Here is a 19861-nt window from a genome sequence, read left to right as displayed (position 1 = left end):
AACTTTGACACAGTAACATTGACTTTGACCATAGTTAAACTAACTCCACAATTCAAATTAACATTTCAGAATTTTGCATGCTTATTCACATTAATTGTATTTAAGCTGTGAACCAATCAAAAGTTTGGATTTGGCACCATTGACTTATAAACATACATGACCTCTACTCCAGTGACACTGAAAATCTGTCAATTAACATTGAACTATAATGAATAATTAATTCATCTCATATACAATTATTTTCAAAAATGTTTTGAATATAATAAATTTTAAATTTTCCAATTAAAAGTTTTCTGTTACTCATTTTTGGTATTTTTCAAATACAGATAAAAATGTTTTACCTCTGCGTCTCAGTCGGACTTCCTGTACATTGTCGCTAGGGAACCAACCCTCCTGACCATTCATATTGCGTCCCTCCCAGTAACCTTGGTCACTCACACCGGTCACTGGAATACAAAACACTCATCTTTCACTTTATATGTTACAAAGTGTATTAAAAAGGAGGATATATATATATTGCTTGTAGGTATCAGACATTGGTTGCCCTACAATATCCATCCCAAATTAAACTTTTCTACTGTTATAAATGTTGTGTGACACTGGGACCAGCATTTACTTAGATCAGGACAAAGTTCTGTATGTTACATAATCACCATTATATATCCTTCTGTACTGACAGAACCAATACCATTACCACTGATAAGAGGGCTATATAAATCATATCCTAACAACCTACAGTACGTGTCATCAATCGGAGTTAGCTTAAAATATACAACAAAACTTGTACTATGCCTTTAATTATAGTTACTTATTTTCCTGGCCAATATATATTGAGATAACAATACAATGTTATGAATATTACCTAAGTTAAACTAAAGTAATACTTTAAATAAAGTATTGTTATTTAATAAAGTATTATTATAACATTACTTTATTTAATGATTAAAACATTACACTTTAAAACAAACATTACATATTAACTGTAAGTCAATAACTGTAAATAAAAGGTTATATGATACACAAATTATTACAATGATCAGTCACTGACTAGTTAAATCATATCTCTGTATCTAGGGTTATTTGTGAGTGACATTGAAAGCATTGAAAACATAAAGCCAATCTTGTTATAATTAGATATATTAGAGCTTCAGTTAATTTCATTACTGTTAATCGTCTGGTATTTCAACATACATTGTATTTTGAACTCATGTGCACTACCTTGAGTTTGGCAGCTAGTGGTTCAATGTCAGACACACTAACCATTAACAATGGGTCCCTGCTGCACAGATATTGTTTTAAAATATCAGATTATTTGAACACAGTTTACTGATATTATAAGTTTATCAAAATATAGGTTACAATGACCTACTTAAAGTACATGACACATTGTCTCAATTACAGAGAATGTATGACATAGATAGTCATTTCCTAACAAATAACATCTGTATATATATGCATTACTAAAATATAAGTAAAATTCTAGCCGTGAAACATTAATTCTAGTCAGACAGCCACTAGATTTACTACATATAGCAGAAGGCGTTAGTAGACTGTATTGTGTCAAAGCATTGAAGTGTTAATTAATTAATTAATCTGTCAATCAAAGCATACATGTCAGCATCTGATTAATTATATTCAATAACAGCAAACAACAATGGAAACATTAATTTCTTGAATAAATATATACTCAAAATCCATAAATATTATCAAAATTTCTTCCACAAAATATTAATAATTGATGCAAATATGAAACTAAATGATTAGCTAGATAAAATTAGGTATTGAAATGTTAACAATTTGTAGGTAATTAACCTAATATGATATTGTTTCAGTTACCTGTAAGTCATTTTCAATTAAAAAGCAGCAATCCTATCAGAAATCGGGGTTTATGGGTAGTATGCAATATCTAGATGTGTATTTCATAGAAACAAATCATGAAACTGAATCCTGAATACCATGGAGTGATAGTGAGTTTAAATCAACAAAGTAACGTGAGAGATCTTTATATGGTGATGAAATAGCCATGGACAAAAGGATGTGAACAGAGTTCTGATTACTGTGGCACAGGGTTAAATTGTCCCCCATGTACAAAGGTAATGTTGAAGAATTTATTTATAGTGAACCAAACATCAAACAGGAGAATATAGAATTGTACTGAACCAGAAACAAAAACAACCTCAGCCAAACAATATGATGTGAGAAGAACTGAAAACTGCTATAGATGACAAAGTGAATACTGATGTGTCTGGGATGGAAGGAACACAACTGTTGTTAAAATGGTCTTGCTGATGGGGTGAATTATACAAAAGGAAGATTCCAGATGAAGTTGAAATGATGCTATATATATATGGAAGCAGGTGATTAGGAGGACGTTTCCACAGTCGTGTTAAGGTTAAATTCCTCATCACAAACCTACATGCCAGAGTCAGCTTTGTAACCATGCTGGTGTTGTCAATGGTAACGCAATTAAAAAAAAATCAAAGAAAACAGAAACATGCTGAAAATGAAACACAATGCAAAACATAAAATGTAGACCTTCAACGATTTCTCCCTTGATAAGCGTCAGTTCTACTGGGTTGGTTGCCTCGTATGACTTGGTACACACATACAGACTCTCTGGATTGGTGAGGTTGAGAGTCGAGCCCAGTCTCTGTGGCTCCTGATACATGGGAAGGGCTGACAGACTGAAAACATTCCTCGCTCGGGGTTTGTGTGAGATTGTATTTGCGCTGTGTTGCGGTACACTCAGTGACCGATGAGATCGGTGAGAGGCAGCAGGTATAACATTACCTTCTTCAAGTATACAGTGTTCTGTGTCACCGTTTATCTGGATAGTAGTGCCACTTGATATGGTGGCATTGCTGCCACTTGATATAGTGGCACCAATGCTACCACTGGAAGATGACCTACTAGAGTTGTTGTACATTGTGGCACTGTGGTTACTGAGAAGAGACAGCCTTCTCGGACGTCTGCTTGTATGAATGTCTTCGATACTTCTGTCTATCCTACGGTCGCCATGATATACACTGTGGTCAAGCATCATCTCCGCCTGTAGTGATGGACGTCTGATTCCATTCTGGCCACGCGGAGCAGTGTAATGACTGTACATACTATGGCGCTGTGGCCTACCCTCTTGTGGCACATTTAGGCGGTGGCACTTGTGGCAAACGACCGAAAGATCACTATGGCTGTGGATATCTGAGGAGTACATTGTGGGACTTGTCACATGCTGGACCATACTGTGACTTCGCTGAGGCACTTTACAGTTGGGGGAGGAGAATCTCGTGTGTTGGGAGTGGGGGCACTGTACAGCTGGTGAAGCAGAGCGAAAGTCACTAGGGCCGTATTCTGGTGTACCTGTGTTGAGGAAGCAGTATATATGTCTAGCCTGCACTATAGCACACATAATAATGCAATGAAAATATTTGTTGAAGAAAGTATGATTAAAATTTCTTAGAAATGTAATGGAAATGTTTAATGGTAAACTAGCACTAAACACAATCAATGCATACATATGACTACATTTATTGATTTTCTTTCCATTGAAATTCAAATAAAATATCAACCTTATCATCAAACTCATTGTTTTTTTGTTTTTTTTTTAGAGAAAATGGAAAGGAACTAAACAGATGAAGAGGTCATCAGTGCTCTAGTCAGGTAGATATTCTATTGATTTCTTTACAATTTCATGTGAGGTAGGGTAGCTTCTAATTTTGATATAACTATGTATTGATTAAATGTTAAAGAGACTTAATTAAGATTAATACTAGCACTGTAGAAATAACAAAAGCAACCCATATTATAGTACACAGTTATTCTACTATGAAAGCAGCTAGCTCCAAGATTTTTAATTTCTTTGGAAGCGTAGACAACTGATCTATTGTACAGTAAAAGCTGACTATGATAAGATATGCATACAACCTTTACCTTTCACCTTTGCACCTGATGGCCTGGAAACATCCTTGGTAACAGCTGTTTTATGTTTGCCTGTGTTACATACCAACACATCACTTACAAAATCAATAGTTCACAGTTTCCTTGTGTTGCCAGTAAAATTATATAAATGTTACACAAAGTGATGGCACTATAGACCAATCTGACCCAGCACACTATCCACTGAGCCATACGGAAAACTTAAGTAACTACTTTATAAATACCTTCACCAACTCATACAGACTTCGTACATATAAACCACTATTTGAAAAAAAATGACAGTAAAATTTATGCAAATATTAAACAAACTAAAGCTAGTCCTAGAGAAAACTCAGCAATGTAACCATGAGCCATGTATAGAACCTAAAAATCTATTTTCCCATCCACCAAAGTCTACAGACTAATCAAGTATTTGTATGCTTTTACATCTACCTGCTGGAAAGGCATGCATCATAGAGAAAGTGCCTTGTTTCTTTCTGATAATAATTTCAGCTGATATTGCACCGATATCATTCTTATTTTTATTTTGTCTTTATCAGACCAATACTGTCCATGAAGAATTGTCCTACAGTGAACTACTTACCCATACCAGAGCTTGTGCTGGATACCGACATTGACCGTGGCGAGTCAGTCTCATAGCCACCAGAGGGCGTATCTGGGTGGTTGTTGTTTAAATACGCTAAGTTATGCATCGATGCGAAATGTGTCATGTATTTATCATCCATCATTGAAATGGCATTGATACGCGGGTCGCTACGACTACGAGACATTCCATATATAGACTGTAATCCTGGATTGTCACGGCGACGGTTACTGTATCGGGGCATCTCACGAATCGGAACTAAAAATAGATAATGGTATGAATAAAGTAAAAACTCTGGATTTTAAAATTACAAATTATGTTTATGCGTTCTTATAAATGCTGTACACTAAACGATTCAAGTAACAACCAAATACTCCTTTACAAACTTCAAATACAAATCAGAAATAATAGTATTGTTGTTACGGTATGTATATTTAATACAACGGTTTTTAGTTTCCAAAACGACATCAGTAAAGTACAATTTACCATCGAATTGTTTCACCATCTGATGATTGTCATGTCATCTCTTGACATACATATTGTGACGTTTGAATCACCGGAAGGTAGGACTAATCAACAGCCAATTGTACTTTAAGTTTCGCTGGGACTCGCTAAAATTTTCAATTTGAACCAAATCTTCCAGTAATCAAGTTCAAATGCCCTTCAATCTATTCTTTAATAATCTCTGAGTCAGAAGACCCTCAAACTATCCTTTGATAGTATCTTTATACTGACCAACATCCTCATTTCGGTGCTGTTCCAACATCAGGATGAGATCGTGACTCTGAGCAATAATGGCCGCCTGGTATGGTGTTTGATGATTTAAGTTCACAATTTCTTTGTTGGCCCCACGAAACAACAGCACACGAGCACAGGACTCCTGGGGACAGAAAAAAACGACACTAGTTATATCTCTATCCTCAAAATTATCATCTGCAGGATTATAAAATGACAGAACACATTGTGTTAATGTATAAGTAACTTCTTAATGATTTAATTTTTAGTTAAAGATAAACCTTCTAAGACATGTTTCATAAAGTCTCATAATTAATGAACACTCATTTAAGATACCCCCCTCCCTATGTAATGAAACAGAAGACATACCTGGTTATTTATTGCACACACATGCAGCGCAGTATTACCGCTGGCATTCTGGATGTCCATGTCTGCTCCGTACGACAATAAGTACTCCAGGTGCTGGACTAGGCCATTGTGACATGCCTAAAACAGAAACACAATTTTTATTTAAGTTACGTTAATATATAGAAAATAGTGATATTCTATCATCATAACAAAAAATCCTTGTGTTGACTTTTATATACGAGCATGCTGCTCATTACATGTGTTGCTTCAGTCGTGTCAGGTTTTCATAGTGAAGTGAAGCATCAGTACCCAGGAAAAAAACATCAATCTATATTTAGTACCTGGACACTCCCAACTTGGGAATCAAGCTTTCAACCAAGAAGTGGAGATCATCTTACTCAATCTGCAATCCTACTGACACCCACCTGATGAATCTCCATCCAGCCCTGCTCGTCGGTGGCACCAATGATAGCCTTCTCCATCAACAGCATCTCCATACAAATAGGGTTACAGGAGTGCGCCGCACAGAAGTACAGGGGGGTCAGACCCCGTGCATCCTTCAGGTTAGGGGACGCTCCTAGGTCTAACAGGGTCTGAAAATATAACGTGTATGTAATACTGGAAAATAGGGGTTGGTGGGGTTAAAGGTCCTGGGGGGAGGGGGGTTGTTACGGTCCCATGTATTGTATCATTTGGTCAAACAGGGTCTGAAAATATAACATGTGTATGTAATACTAGACGATGGGGGGTGGATGGTTTTAAAGGCCCTTGGAGGGGAGGGGTGGTGGTCCTGGGGCGAGGTTACAGCCCCATGTATTGTATCATTTGGTCTAACAGAGTCTGAAAAATAGTACTTTATATGAAATACATGTACTGTATTTGACAATGAAGGCGGTGAGTGGGGGGAGAGGTAAGGCTCCTGAGTATTTAGCTTAGGAGATTTGCTTGGGTCTACCAACCTCTGAGCATAAAATGTGTATGTACAGCTACCACAAGTCTAACACAAAAGAATATACAATGTACAATACAAAATATTAAGGAATTAAAGAGTTAAAGACAGTACTTCACAGAGGAAGTAGGTCTAGTCAAAATGAAATATGAAGAAAGCATACTGATTCATTAAGAATATTTTCTAAAAATAACGTAACTTACATGTAGACACCTTTGGAAACTCATTGTATACATCCAATGTTATAAAGTCACAAGTATTTCTGATGGTGTAAGACATGAGTCACACTTACAACCTCACTCTGGATTGAAGCTGTAGGTGTATATGGCCGGTCGCCAATCATCTGACGGGACAACTCTCGTGACATCGTCACAAACAACAGGTGAGAGATCTAACAGAGGAAACACAATCTGTCATACTAATAGGAGGAAGTGTGGAGATCAGGGGGAGGGGAGGCCACATGATGGTATATCAATCTCCTGGTAACGATTGACCAGTGTCCAGTAAATATCCATTACTCTTTGAATAATGCACTTGACCTTTTCTTGTGATGTACAGTATTACATACCTTTACAGCCTCTGTATTCCCTGCCAGTACAGCACGGTGTAGCGGGGTTAGGCCTTTCTTGGTGCGGAAGTCAAGGTGCGCTCCACCTCCTACTAGACTGATAATCAGCTCCCGACATTTCTGCTTGGTTAATGTCATAGCCTGACTCAAGGGGGTCTCTATCAACAAGGCAAAAACAAACATTTTTCAAACTTTGTCATTCATCATTAAAATCATAATTATATAAATATCGTATTTTTTGTAAAAACATCATTACCGTGTTTCAATTCTGATTTAATGAAGTGAGCTAAGTGATCATCTGCAAAATGGAGACAATACCAATAAATGATCATGGGGTGCCACATACTGCACCTATATAAATTATCACTTGTATTCATATCCATAACTAATCCTCAACATTGCAGAGATTACTATAACTATTTTTACATCCAACTCTGCACTATTTCATAGTAAAACTGAAGGTTCTGTCTGCAAAAAGATGAGTAGTTATGTTGGCCTTTTGATGTACATAAAAAGAATCAAGTAATGGTACATTGACTTTGTGGCTTTAAAGTTGGGTGCCGCTCTCCTTAATATCTTCAAAGGACGTTTTTTCTGGTCTGTGTTCGTTCATTTTCTTTTAATCCTGCCTTCAGTTTTACTAAAAGATAGTCCAGGGGTGGATATAACAACAGTGAAAGTAACCCCTGGAGTATCAAGGATGATCCATAACTCTACTTCAAAACTTCACCATGTAACAGGCATGTTAGAAGCCAACTAACCCACATACTACATTTTAGAACCTCTTCAAATCCCAGCTCTTATATACCTATTGGACTCCAAAAGAACCTATACTACCAGTTTCTTTATGACAGAACTTACCCCCTGTGCTAGAATCATGAAAGTTTGGATCAAGTCCCTTATTAGTTAGCTTGGTCACCTTCTCCACATTACAGTTCTTCACATAATCCATGAAGTGTTTAAAATTACCCTAAAAACAAGACAGTACAGCAAGTTAAATCTGTGTAAATCAAAATATTGTATTGTGAAGCAAGACTGTATAGTAAGTAAATTATGTGTAAATTAAAATATTTTATTGTAAAGTAAACTGATGAATGCATATAAAAATTTAAGGTAGGATACTGAATGTAATATTTAGAATGAAGAATATAGCAGTATTATGGTTAAATTCCTACTTAAAATACCACAAACTTTCTTGAGTGATGTTGAAACTGAATCAAACTTAGCTAAGAGATACAAGATACATATCATGATGTCTCTGTATCCATCATCAGTACATAATTTACAGTATTAAGTAACTTCAAATTTTGTATACATACCTTTGAGTTAAGTTGCTTGAGTTTTCTTGGATTTAAATTCATCAGTTTGTAGACTCTTCTTTTATATTTAAACTGTTAAATTAAAACAAAAAGTCTTTATGACTTCATTTACTAAAATTCACATCAAAATTCTTCCCATATAATCTGACATAATGAAAAACATAACTTAGATTATTCGCAAATTGGGAAATTTGCAAAAATTAATCCCACATAAAATTAAGATGATTCACAATATTCTACCAAATTCTAGACCATCATTTAGTTTCAAAGCTAACTAACAATATATACATTTGACAACCTATAATTACCTTTTAGTGAATCCTACTAATAAGGTTACTACATATCAATAGAATAGATGAAAAAGTATTAAAGGAAAACATTTTGCAAAATCAGAGACTTTATAACAAGGAGAAAACACTAAACAGATCCTTCCAATTTTTACAGAAGAAACTTGATGCTGATTGGTAGATGTGACCCACCTCAAGGAATCCGATTGGTCCCTGTAGTGGATAGTGTCGGAGCAGTCGTTCCTCCTCCAGAAACTTGCCAGCCCTGCCATTGATAGGCGGGCTGTACAAGCCGAAATTTAAGGCATCCTTCAGATCCTGAAAGTAAAGACAAATGCAATATAGATATTCTTAAATTGATGCTTTAAGACTTTAGCTAATATGAGATCAAGGTTATTCATTGGAACAAACTTGGCAGCCCTTCATTTTAACATATGTTATTATCATGACTTGCATTCAGGCACTGATGACATCAATGATTGTCTTACCTTACCAAGATATTTTACCAATCTATGTTATATTAATTTTGAAAGAAAGATATTTGGCATGAAGTTTTTGATATATTAAATGAAAACAGTTTAAATACCGTAGATGTTTCAAAAATGAATGTAGATAATGTAGTAAATAAAGAATCAAGCTAAAGTGTTATGATGGAATACCTTGGCAAATGTCCCCAAGAGACGCTGCTTTGCCTGCCATACCGTCTCGTCCAACTCAAACTGAAGGCACTTCTGCAATTCAAACAGAAATAAATATAGAATACATATACATGTACAAAATTCAAATTGAAGCAGCTTACCATATGTATTAGCTGAGAAGAAACTATGTTTTCTACCTTCGATGTGAAATTAAGCTGGATAACTATAACATTTGTGTTTAATAATAGCTAAAGGTCAAATCTAAGGTACATTGACCTATTTTTGCATTAATACACATTACAGACTAAAATTATATGAAAAAGATTGAAACTTTCACCTAGAAAACTTTCATTTTAAAAGAGGAGTTTGTATGAGCTAAGTCTTGGATCTAACTCATTGTATGAGGTGTTCTACATAAATATTCAGTAACATACTATACCTGGACTTTCAGATCCGGTATGGAGATACGTATAAACACTGTCCCAGTCTGATTGTCAGACGTAAAGGAACTCTCCATATAGTGGTTAGATTCGCGTAGTTCAGCCGGAACCCCATTGTAGGTGAGAGACGGACCCACATAGGACTTCCTGTTGGGGCTGACATGGTACGGGTTACCAGCATCCATTTCAAAATCAGCCCTTCGTCAAAGGCGTCGTCATGGCGATAAAGACAAGTTACTTCATCTCATCTCTGAAATCATGAAATAGTAAATTTACAAATGATTTTCTCTTTGACAACATATTTTTTTCTATGAAACTTTGAAATCATTTTGTATTTTTAGGATTTCTGTACATAGATGAAATAAGCTGCTTGCCAAATCATCTCATGATCTGTGAATGTATAAATCTTCATCCCTCTATGATGCCTAAAAGAGTCACTCTGATTGAAATTTTCTAATACACAAACTTCAAAAAAATATGAAGCTTCTGATAAAGCACCTGCAGCATCAAATACAGTATTTATTCATTATATTATGAACAATACACAACAAATTTTAATTCCAATGATACAAACTTAAATGAAAATATTGGGTAAGATCATAACTACATGAAATTATTTGAATGACATCTACAATTTTAAGTAAAGGTACATATTGCATTCATCACACCATGAACTTCAGATGTTTAAATCCTGACTCTATCAATTTCAGTAAAGGTATTGCATTCATTAACCCATAAATACAGATGTTTCAATCCGAATTACATCAATTCCAATAAAGGTCCCAATTGCATTGATCATTACTCCATGACTACACAGAAGATGTGTACATCCCAATGGCATCAATTTCATGAAAGTTAAATGCATTAATTACTCCAAGAACTTCACAAAATATACATGAATCCCAATGAAATCAATTTCAGTAAAGGTATATGCATTGTATGCATTACTCAACAAACTTCACAAAACAAACAAATGCATGAAAGGACAACCACATTCATCTAAATGAATTATCATACTGCATTCATTACTTCATGAACTCCAGAAATAGTCATGTCATGAATCACCATGACTCCAACATATCTGCAATGGAACTGCATTCATTATACTCCATGAACGTCGCAGACACGTATATATATATATTATACACAATTATATATATGCCACCAATATCAGTAGATGTATTCCATTCATTAATCCATGAATTAATTGATATCCACTAAAGGAATATTTACACTGAGTTTCTGTGTATGTCACTATGCCACTAGCATCATTATAAAGGTATTGCATTCATCACTCCATGAACATCCAGCCACACAATAACAGTCCAGAGGTACAAGGTTTACCACTCCTGTGTGATATATAATACAAGTACAAGGAACAATAACCTGCGAGGTTGAGACAAGCTGATGATCACACACCACCTTTTAGATGCACTAGGTCTAAACAAGCTTAGTCTTTCATAGCTCTGGGCAACATATTGCATGTGGCAATGTTCAAACTAGCTTTTTGATGAGATCTACACGATATGACCCGAGGGTACGTTGTCATTTCATGTTGACATCTTGATACAAAAATGTCCGGGCTTTGACCTTTATGAGGAAATGCACGAACCATGACAGACTATTACATAAAGCTGAGATGCAAGCTGCAATATAACAGGACTGGCCTGAGTGGACAGAGTGGTATGTCTGAGAGTGGACTAAGAGACAATAACCTGGTTTGTCCTCTGGTCAGTTCACCATAAGAGGACACTTACATTTGTACTGGAAGCTGCTGATACATTATAAATTACTATGAATCAGCAGCCTAGAGGCCCAATCATCATGAAAAAATTACCCTGTCATTGACCTCGGAGTCTCAAAAGTAAAATATTAACGTACTCCTATATCAACAACCAAATTAAAGATGCTGGTACATTTCATTTTATTGCTTTGAAATATTCATGATCCTACGAGTCAGATTTGATAACATGATGATTATGATTCAATTTAATCACTATACTGATTAAGTAGTGTGGTTGCTTTTTGACTTAATTCAACTAAAAGAAATATTATTAATTTTCTTACAAACACATTATGCACTGCCAAGGACATCTCTAATATGACGACAAGAACATTGTATCTATGCATGATTCCATTTTGCGTGATGTCCATAAATTATTTACTCACTGTATCCTGTCCGGCAGAGAACACCCTTCATCATCAATTTGTTACTTACAACTTGTAACAACATTGAAACAATTGGTAATACTTATATAATTCCCTAACCCCTATATGCTGAGTGGTGTACATGTGGTAGTGGTAGTGGAGACGGGTGGGTACATATAGAACTTATACTTTTATCATTGTAAATCTCATTAAAACGAAGCCCTGACCACACACAGACATGAAAAGCCCACTGAAACTGTTAGAAACATTCTTGTTTCACCACTTACTCAGCCTATAAAAGTTTATATTTTAAAAGACAATCAGTGTCCAATATAGATAAGATATTGGTAAGTTTATAGACGCTTGTTTGTCATTCATAAATTGTTGTGTTTACACAGGAGGTAAGAAAACAGGATATATACAACACCTTCTGTAATACATTAGCTAGGTATGTCCATGTAAAGTTTGGCACGCTGTCAGGGCTATATAGCAAATCATCTAAGTCAAGGTCAACAATTTGGAGGGTCCAATCTATTGGTTCACCACTATTGTGGACTACAAAAGCAGTTTTATTTGATAAATCAAAATTAATAATAAATAAAAGCTAACATTATTTTTGAGAACTGACCTTTATAGAATAATTTTAATTTTAATTCAGACCTTTTTATGTTTTTAATCTAATTAGTTCATGACTGTTAGCTTCAGTAATGAATAAATTCAAGAACTGCTCCAAAGTTGGTAAAAAACCTTTGTATTGTACTCAAGAAACTATCTTTGAATGAACTAAATGCCATTTAGAAACAGCCATTGCAAGCAAAAACAGTCCTGTGCATGACCAAATCAGTAACAGGACATATATTATGGTAGACAGTTATTACAACAAATGTCAAATTATACTTGACCTTTACTAGAATATTATTATCATAAACTTGTAGGAATTTACCATTATTAATTATTCTGTCTTCTAGAGTTCTATTTTATAGTATGTAAAGACTAGGTCAGTATAGGCAGGAACATGCACAGCATTATATGTGAATGTCCCTGGCGATTTATTTCATTAGGCACAGCATACTGTAGTATGACCAAAGCAATCTTCATTAGCACTATACCATGCAAGAATCGTGTAATTTCTAGTTTTGTTTCCTCCTCTTAGTTTCAAAGTTTACATTAGCTAGCTTTTTGCTATTACAGTTATGATCTGGATTGGTTTTTTTACTGGCAATTCAACATGGCATCCAGCTACATCATAAAATGACGTCAGAATTTGATAATGGTGTAGCAAATTCAAACAGATGCTTCCACTGGCATTTTTGTTACACATTTCTATTTTCAAACCCATAATAGGTTCTTGTGTTAATTAAGTGATGATATGTATCTTTACTATTTCTAACTGGGATGCTATGAGTTTGAATTGGTATGTCTATTTTCTACCAGCAGAATGGTTTCGATTCAAATATGAGTGGCAAAGGAAAGTAAGAATAATAGCCGGTGTATTCACATTTTGATCACCATATCTTATGTTGTAGTAGCTACAATACACTATGGACACAAGATACAATGAATGGTTTTTTTTTGTGAAATCCAAGCTAAGAATAGTTAAACAAAATAACACGCCAACCTTTGCCATGACCTGTGGCTTCTAAAAAAAAACTATAAGATTCTGTTACACTCTTATGTGTGGTGATATAAACTTCAGGTTAGAATGAAAACAAAAGAATAAAGAGTGATGTTCAGTAGCAAAGTACCAGGGTCATCAGTATCTTAACTCAAGGAAATTCATAAAATTATCAAAATTAATTACAGAATTACAGAAGTTGAAGACTATGTTCCTTATAAACTTAGGTAATTTCCCTCACATTCAGGGTTTTCTTGTTGAGAATTTAAGAGATATTGACGAAACTGGAGCAAAGAGAACCATGAGGTTAATGTGTCCGACAACTAGTTGAAAAGTGAAATGCTCATACAGGTTGATATTATTTTCTCTCAGGACTCTGGCTTGGAATACCTGATACCTTCTGACCACTATAGACATAAAACTAAACCAAAACCAATGAAGCATTGAAAATTTTTCTCCATTCAGTCTTATAAGTCTACAGTAAAATAGTAAAAATATCCACTAACATGGATCCTATTTCCATCACCAATGTAGAGACTGATATTAAGGAATGGTACAATGTAAACATGTAAAAGTTCCCCTCATTAACCAATGTCTGTGGCCTACTGAGTTCATTTCTATAGGTACTAATGACATTCCTGGGTTCAGTCATTCCATGACCATGAAGACACTATGAGGCTAGTAGCATTGAATGGGAACTGATGGGGAACTAGTTTTGTATCCTATAGTTTAACATGTTCTGACCCAATTGATTTCTTATTAATGAACCATCAATGTTAATAGCCTTCCTGGTCTGACCTGTGGAAACCTATTGGAGCAGTTACTAGGAATTGAATTGTTGTATTGGTAATTAAAAAAACAGGTGATTTTCTTTCTTGTAGTTGCTTATTGCCATGAACAATCAACATACATTTTGAGGTATGATCCTCACTGAATGGTATGCGTATTTAAGGATTAAATTCTCTTTCTGGTGGTTCTATAGAAGGATAAAGTTGAGTAGGGTATCGATATTTGGAATGGACCGCGAAGCGGTCCATGAAACAAATATCGATACCCTACTCAACTTTATCCTTCGATAGAACCACCAGAGAGAGACTTTAATCCTTATATTTACAGTCTGAACTATTATTTTCATAGCTCAAAATTTACACTTTATAGTGTTTATGGCATTTATAAGACTAAAATTGGATTATATCGTTTGGTTCCGACGGGCATTTGGAACAGCCACTCGAAGTGGCGGAAATTCCCGCCAATTTATCAATGAACATACAAATAAAATGAGTTCCGTCTGATGAAGCATATATCTGGTGTTTTCCCGGTATGAAACTATAAATCGTTATATTTATCTGTTGTAAAAAACACCATGGTGCAAAGCAGTTTGGTTTTAATCTTTTGCTTCGTATTATTACACACGCTTACACAATTCATAACGTGGCAGGATATTTAACGTAGTTGTGACGCGGCGTCCGATTCAAACCGCCTGTGTCAAGGAGGTGTGACAAACAGACAGTTTCTTCGATTTTGTGATCACTTGAGTTCTACTTAATCAGTTCACGTTTGAAATTACTTGAATACATGGATGTTTACATAGTATCATGACATTATTTCCGGATTTTGGAGATTTTCAAATGTATCGGAACGTCGTTTCGAGGAACATGTACAAACACAGGTAGGCCCACTACTATAAACGTTTACCGCTCTCTAAATGTTAGCTTATATTTATATTGTTGTTTCAAACACTTCAATAAATATTAGAGATATCTATTACAAGTATTGTAAAGCTACAATTGTAGGATTCCGTTTCATTGATATTTCGAAACACCCAAACGTACATTGTGTAGGTATAAGTAAGGAGGGCCTACTATCGCCGATTCACAGTAGATAACGTACAGGACTTGTCTGTCCCGCGAGGTGAACAAAAATGCATTGTCGTGCTTGGTCGTTTTGGTTAAACTTATCCATCTAAAGACTGATGTTGTCCTGATATATCTTATCCATTTGCGTACAACCAAAGATGTTAAAAATACAAATATGATGTAGATCTACATGTTGTAGCGAACAGCACAGACTCACCGACACACACTCACCGACACACAACATGTAAACATTGCGACGTCATCAGAATGCAGAATGTGCAAAACTGTACATTGTACAACATTGTTTATTTATCATACCCACGGAAGCATTGCTAAAAGAGGTACGGTAGTAACATAAACAATGTAACTTTTCTACATTTGTATTTACACACGTACATGTATATGTGTTGAAACCTATTTTGATGCCTGCATGTTCATCGAACGTACGTTCGGTACTGAAAACACCAAAAGTTTCTGATTTTGACCATCATAAATTCATCCACGCGGCTCCAAATTGCGCGTGACATACTCAATCTATCGAGAAATAAAGTTGAGTAGCCTTTGGTAGAAATCAACGGGGTTTATACTATCAATTCACCACTGACTGTAAATATATGTGTATGTTAACATGAACATAAAAGTACATATGCAGCCACGCAACACAGACCAGTCTGTTTCTCAGCTTTCTCAATAGCACAAGCCACTATAGTCAGGGTGACTGTATAACCTAGCTATATAGCAAGACATCAGGATTGACCATAACAATATATTAATAATGCACTGAATTACACAGATAGGCAGACCAAGCACCATGCAAGTCCTCTCTAAGTGTTAATTTGACAACAGGATCCTATATATCACCTGTCCAAGCAGGAAACAGAAACCAATTAGACACAATAGAATGTTCTGTTGTGTCTTCCTTGTATATACGTATATATATAGTATACCAGGATGACAAGTTACTGTATATAAGTACAGGTATATTACACAATATATTTTATCATCTGATTAATATTACGTCGACATCAACCTACTGTATACTAGCTATATATAGCTGGTACTGATGCCCACACCCACATAATACCAACTAATCCAGAAACCATGCACATCATTATTGTATATAGGCCTACATATACTATTATAAATCAATTCTCAAAATTCTCAGGATTTCTTTATCAACAGAACATGATGCACATACCAGTTCAAGGACTTTTGGTTCGTCAGTACTCAACAACAGAAACTGCTCTGTAGATCAAACTTGCTCAACAAATAAAAAAAAAAAGGTTAGATATCTACTAAAACTAGATCAGTACAATATATTGCCTCTAGTGTAGACTGTACCATATATTATTCTTTCAGTTACCTATTTCATGAATAAACCATTTTAATTAAAATCTATTAACTACATTAATTAGAATATTAATTTACATCATCGTGATAGTGGAATGTGATCGTGCCTTAACACGGAAAAGAAGACAATTAACAAATCAGAAGTGTAACCCTGATCTACATATTGTTTTATAGATAGAGCACACGACTGAATTTTGGTTTATAAACACAACATATGTTTTGACCATTGATCCCCTAGTTATCTGATGACTTTCAGCACTATTCAGTTCTATGCTCCATTTCTGATTAAATTTCAATTCCATGTATAGACAACCATACAAAATTTTCAAGGAATAAAAAATATTTTATCTAGCTTGACGAATTTCATTCAGTCCCCCCAAAAAAATCTTTTCACCTAGGTAGACTTATTTCATTTAGTCACAAAGTTTTATTTTATCATCTACCTAGAGTAATTCATTCATTCACATAGTTTCTGATGCATACAAAGGCATAATTGTCACATTTCATGTTTCACACAGGATTACATGTGACGGTCTCATCAGCAGGTCACCAATAAAATAAAATGGCCATTGTTCCTCCTGAGCACTGACCATTAGTACGAAAAGCTGTCAGTCGATTAGATTTTATAAGTCTAGCTTTATTTGTATGGTCAACAAATGAATCCCTTACAAAACAATAAAGGACTGGCTTTTCATGCCTCAAAGAGCTATATTGGGAAGACCTCAGGACCCTGGATTGATATAAACAATGGCCTGATATATGCATGACTGACAGGTGAATCAACCAAAGGGGAATGCAACCAGGAATCTATATTTATTATCTTGATGTGGAAATTTAATGACACAATTATACTGTGACTTTCATCAGGTCATTCTTTGTGTCTAATCAGTATAAAATGTTAAGATTACTAAAATTCTATTATTCTTTATTCAATATAACTTGTCTAAATTGGACATCAGCAAAGCCGACATATTTGGTCGGTATAGACAGGTTTCAGATTATATAGTTTTTTTTTAACTATAATTAAGAAATAGACAGGGGTCTGGATTAGACAATTAGGGCCTGTTTTGACAGGTTATACTTTTATAGATACAGAGATAGCAAATAAATCAATTCATCAACACAATTGAGGTTGATTAACATACATCCATCTCAATATTGTTGTCAAAGATTCACTTTTATTTGATTCAATTAATATAACTAAAGGGCTGTCTATGTAATTGTAATTTAAATACATTCACAGTCATTGATCATATTGGAAGAAAGAAAAGGTGTAAATGCTTCATTATAGACAAAACCATTATAAAGGCCAAATCATAATTTCTCATCTAAATCTGTCAGTTATATTGCAAAATGTATGAGTTTGAAATTTTGGGCTTAGCTATCTAACATTATCCAACAGTAATTCTCAGTGAACGTCTGGTAATAACACATAGACTCCTACGGTATATGTACTTAATGTTATTGTAACGTAGAAGTGTTTTACTTACCACAAACACAATATATAATACATGTAACTGTCAAGATACATTATGTGCTGGCCTAAGTAGCCTATTGTCAGGACAAGTGACACTGAACCTGTCCTGCTACACAGTACTACACAGATTGTCCATTTTATTATGGTCACAATTATTATACATGCAGGGTCAGTATATGTATTAGTCAGTAAAGATAGGCGCTATATCCAACACCTTATACAGACTGGTCATCAGCTGCTGATCATCTCCCCCCTAGTTTGATAATTTATCATATTTTAGTGTCCAAAACAATGAAACCCAAGTTCTCAATAACTATATATATATATATATATATATAATTGATAACCAAACTACAAAACCTGATTTTATTAATAATTATAATATAACCAAAATTGAAAAACCTAAATCCACACTGCGACAAATCTAAGTTTTAAATTATCTAGCTGGCATAAATATCATGCCCTTGCAAACTTAATTTGTATATTATTATATAACTTTTTTGATATATATTATACTTTTGGTAACATGTGAAAGACTCAAAACAATGATAGTACTCAAAACTGATACTAATATGTTGAACTAGTCACTGATGTATAACAATCACTTCATATTACTCATCATTCATACTTTAATGTAGTAGCACCACAATTTTAATGGAAGCTGAAAGCTCTGTGGACACTGTCAAATTCCCAAAACAATTAAATGTCCATTTTGCTGTTTAGTAACTCTACCTAATACTGCTATACATTCCTATCTTTTACACATCCTCTGAACTAGTCTGGAACCTGGCCGGGTGAAATCTGACAGGCGACAAAAAGATCCCCTCCCGACCAGTCAACTTATCAGGAATTATCAGTAACATTCCAGCTGTGTTGTCAACGACACCCAGGAACGACAATGTCCTCACTACTTAATAGTTAGTAGTCCTTTACTTGACCAACGCTTCTTTGAAGTATAAGTCGTGAACTGAAAGGTTTAACAGCAAATGGATAGCCTGAATCAATCCATGGTTTACATGGGAATGAAGATAGTAAATATTTCAAAGCAAATGTCACATGTTTCTTATCCACAAGTTTTGTTCTAAAAAAATACCTAATTTAAAAGCTTTAAACAAAACAATGACAGTTTACCAATGAAATGACAGTCAGTAGTCACACAGATTTATTATGATTGTTTAGAAAATGATATTGACATAAAGTACTCCCCAAATGATTTAGTATTTGTGTTTATCTTTAACATTGTATTGATCCTATGAAGGATGATATCATATACAGCAGATGTTACAGATACCAATAAAATACACCAAGCTTCGATATCCCTCTTATACAGCTCACAAATGCTGAGGCAGATAATTCAGCATATAGATTTTGCTGGAATAAAACTTCAAAATTTTGTGACTAACAACAGACAGAAAGATATGAGATTGATTCTGACAACTCAAAATCTGAAAACTTTACAACAATTGAACAAAGAATATGTAAGCTCTCAATATTTATCTTCTGCACAAAAACATTGTTACATTCTTTAGAATTTTCAATAAATTAAGTTTTTATCTGAAACCTCATTTATTACAAGGCAGCTTATACTAACAATTCATTCATATTAAAGTCTTAT

General features: G+C 34.7%; 1 protein-coding gene across 14 annotated transcripts in view; it reads right to left on the bottom strand.

Annotated features, from left to right (window-relative positions):
* The window catches only part of LOC138326009 (SH3 and multiple ankyrin repeat domains protein 2-like), an 87261-nt gene that overhangs the window by 38482 nt on the left and 28918 nt on the right, over positions 1-19861 (bottom strand). For 10 of the 14 annotated variants that reach the window (XM_069272143.1, XM_069272093.1, XM_069272151.1 and 7 more), the window contains 13 exons: positions 9800-10050; positions 9382-9453; positions 8915-9040; positions 8436-8507; positions 7978-8086; positions 7117-7274; positions 6025-6192; positions 5621-5737; positions 5252-5396; positions 4517-4774; positions 3928-3987; positions 2536-3357; positions 342-446 (listed from right to left, as the gene is read on the bottom strand). In XM_069272143.1, the coding sequence (XP_069128244.1) occupies positions 342-446; positions 2536-3357; positions 3928-3987; positions 4517-4774; positions 5252-5396; positions 5621-5737; positions 6025-6192; positions 7117-7274; positions 7978-8086; positions 8436-8507; positions 8915-9040; positions 9382-9453; positions 9800-9985 (2398 nt within the window). In that variant the 5' untranslated portion in view covers positions 9986-10050. Of the gene's footprint in view, positions 1-341; positions 447-2535; positions 3358-3921; positions 3988-4516; positions 4775-5251; positions 5397-5620; positions 5738-6024; positions 6193-7116; positions 7275-7977; positions 8087-8435; positions 8508-8914; positions 9041-9381; positions 9454-9799; positions 10051-19861 lie in introns of all 14 variants that reach the window. The other 4 variants (XM_069272166.1, XM_069272181.1, XM_069272189.1 and 1 more) reach the window with 4 other exon arrangements.

This window comes from Argopecten irradians, chromosome 1 (genome assembly GCF_041381155.1).
Source record: "Argopecten irradians isolate NY chromosome 1, Ai_NY, whole genome shotgun sequence".
NCBI lineage: Eukaryota > Metazoa > Mollusca > Bivalvia > Pectinida > Pectinidae > Argopecten > Argopecten irradians.
This window is presented reverse-complemented; position numbering and strand designations above follow the sequence as displayed.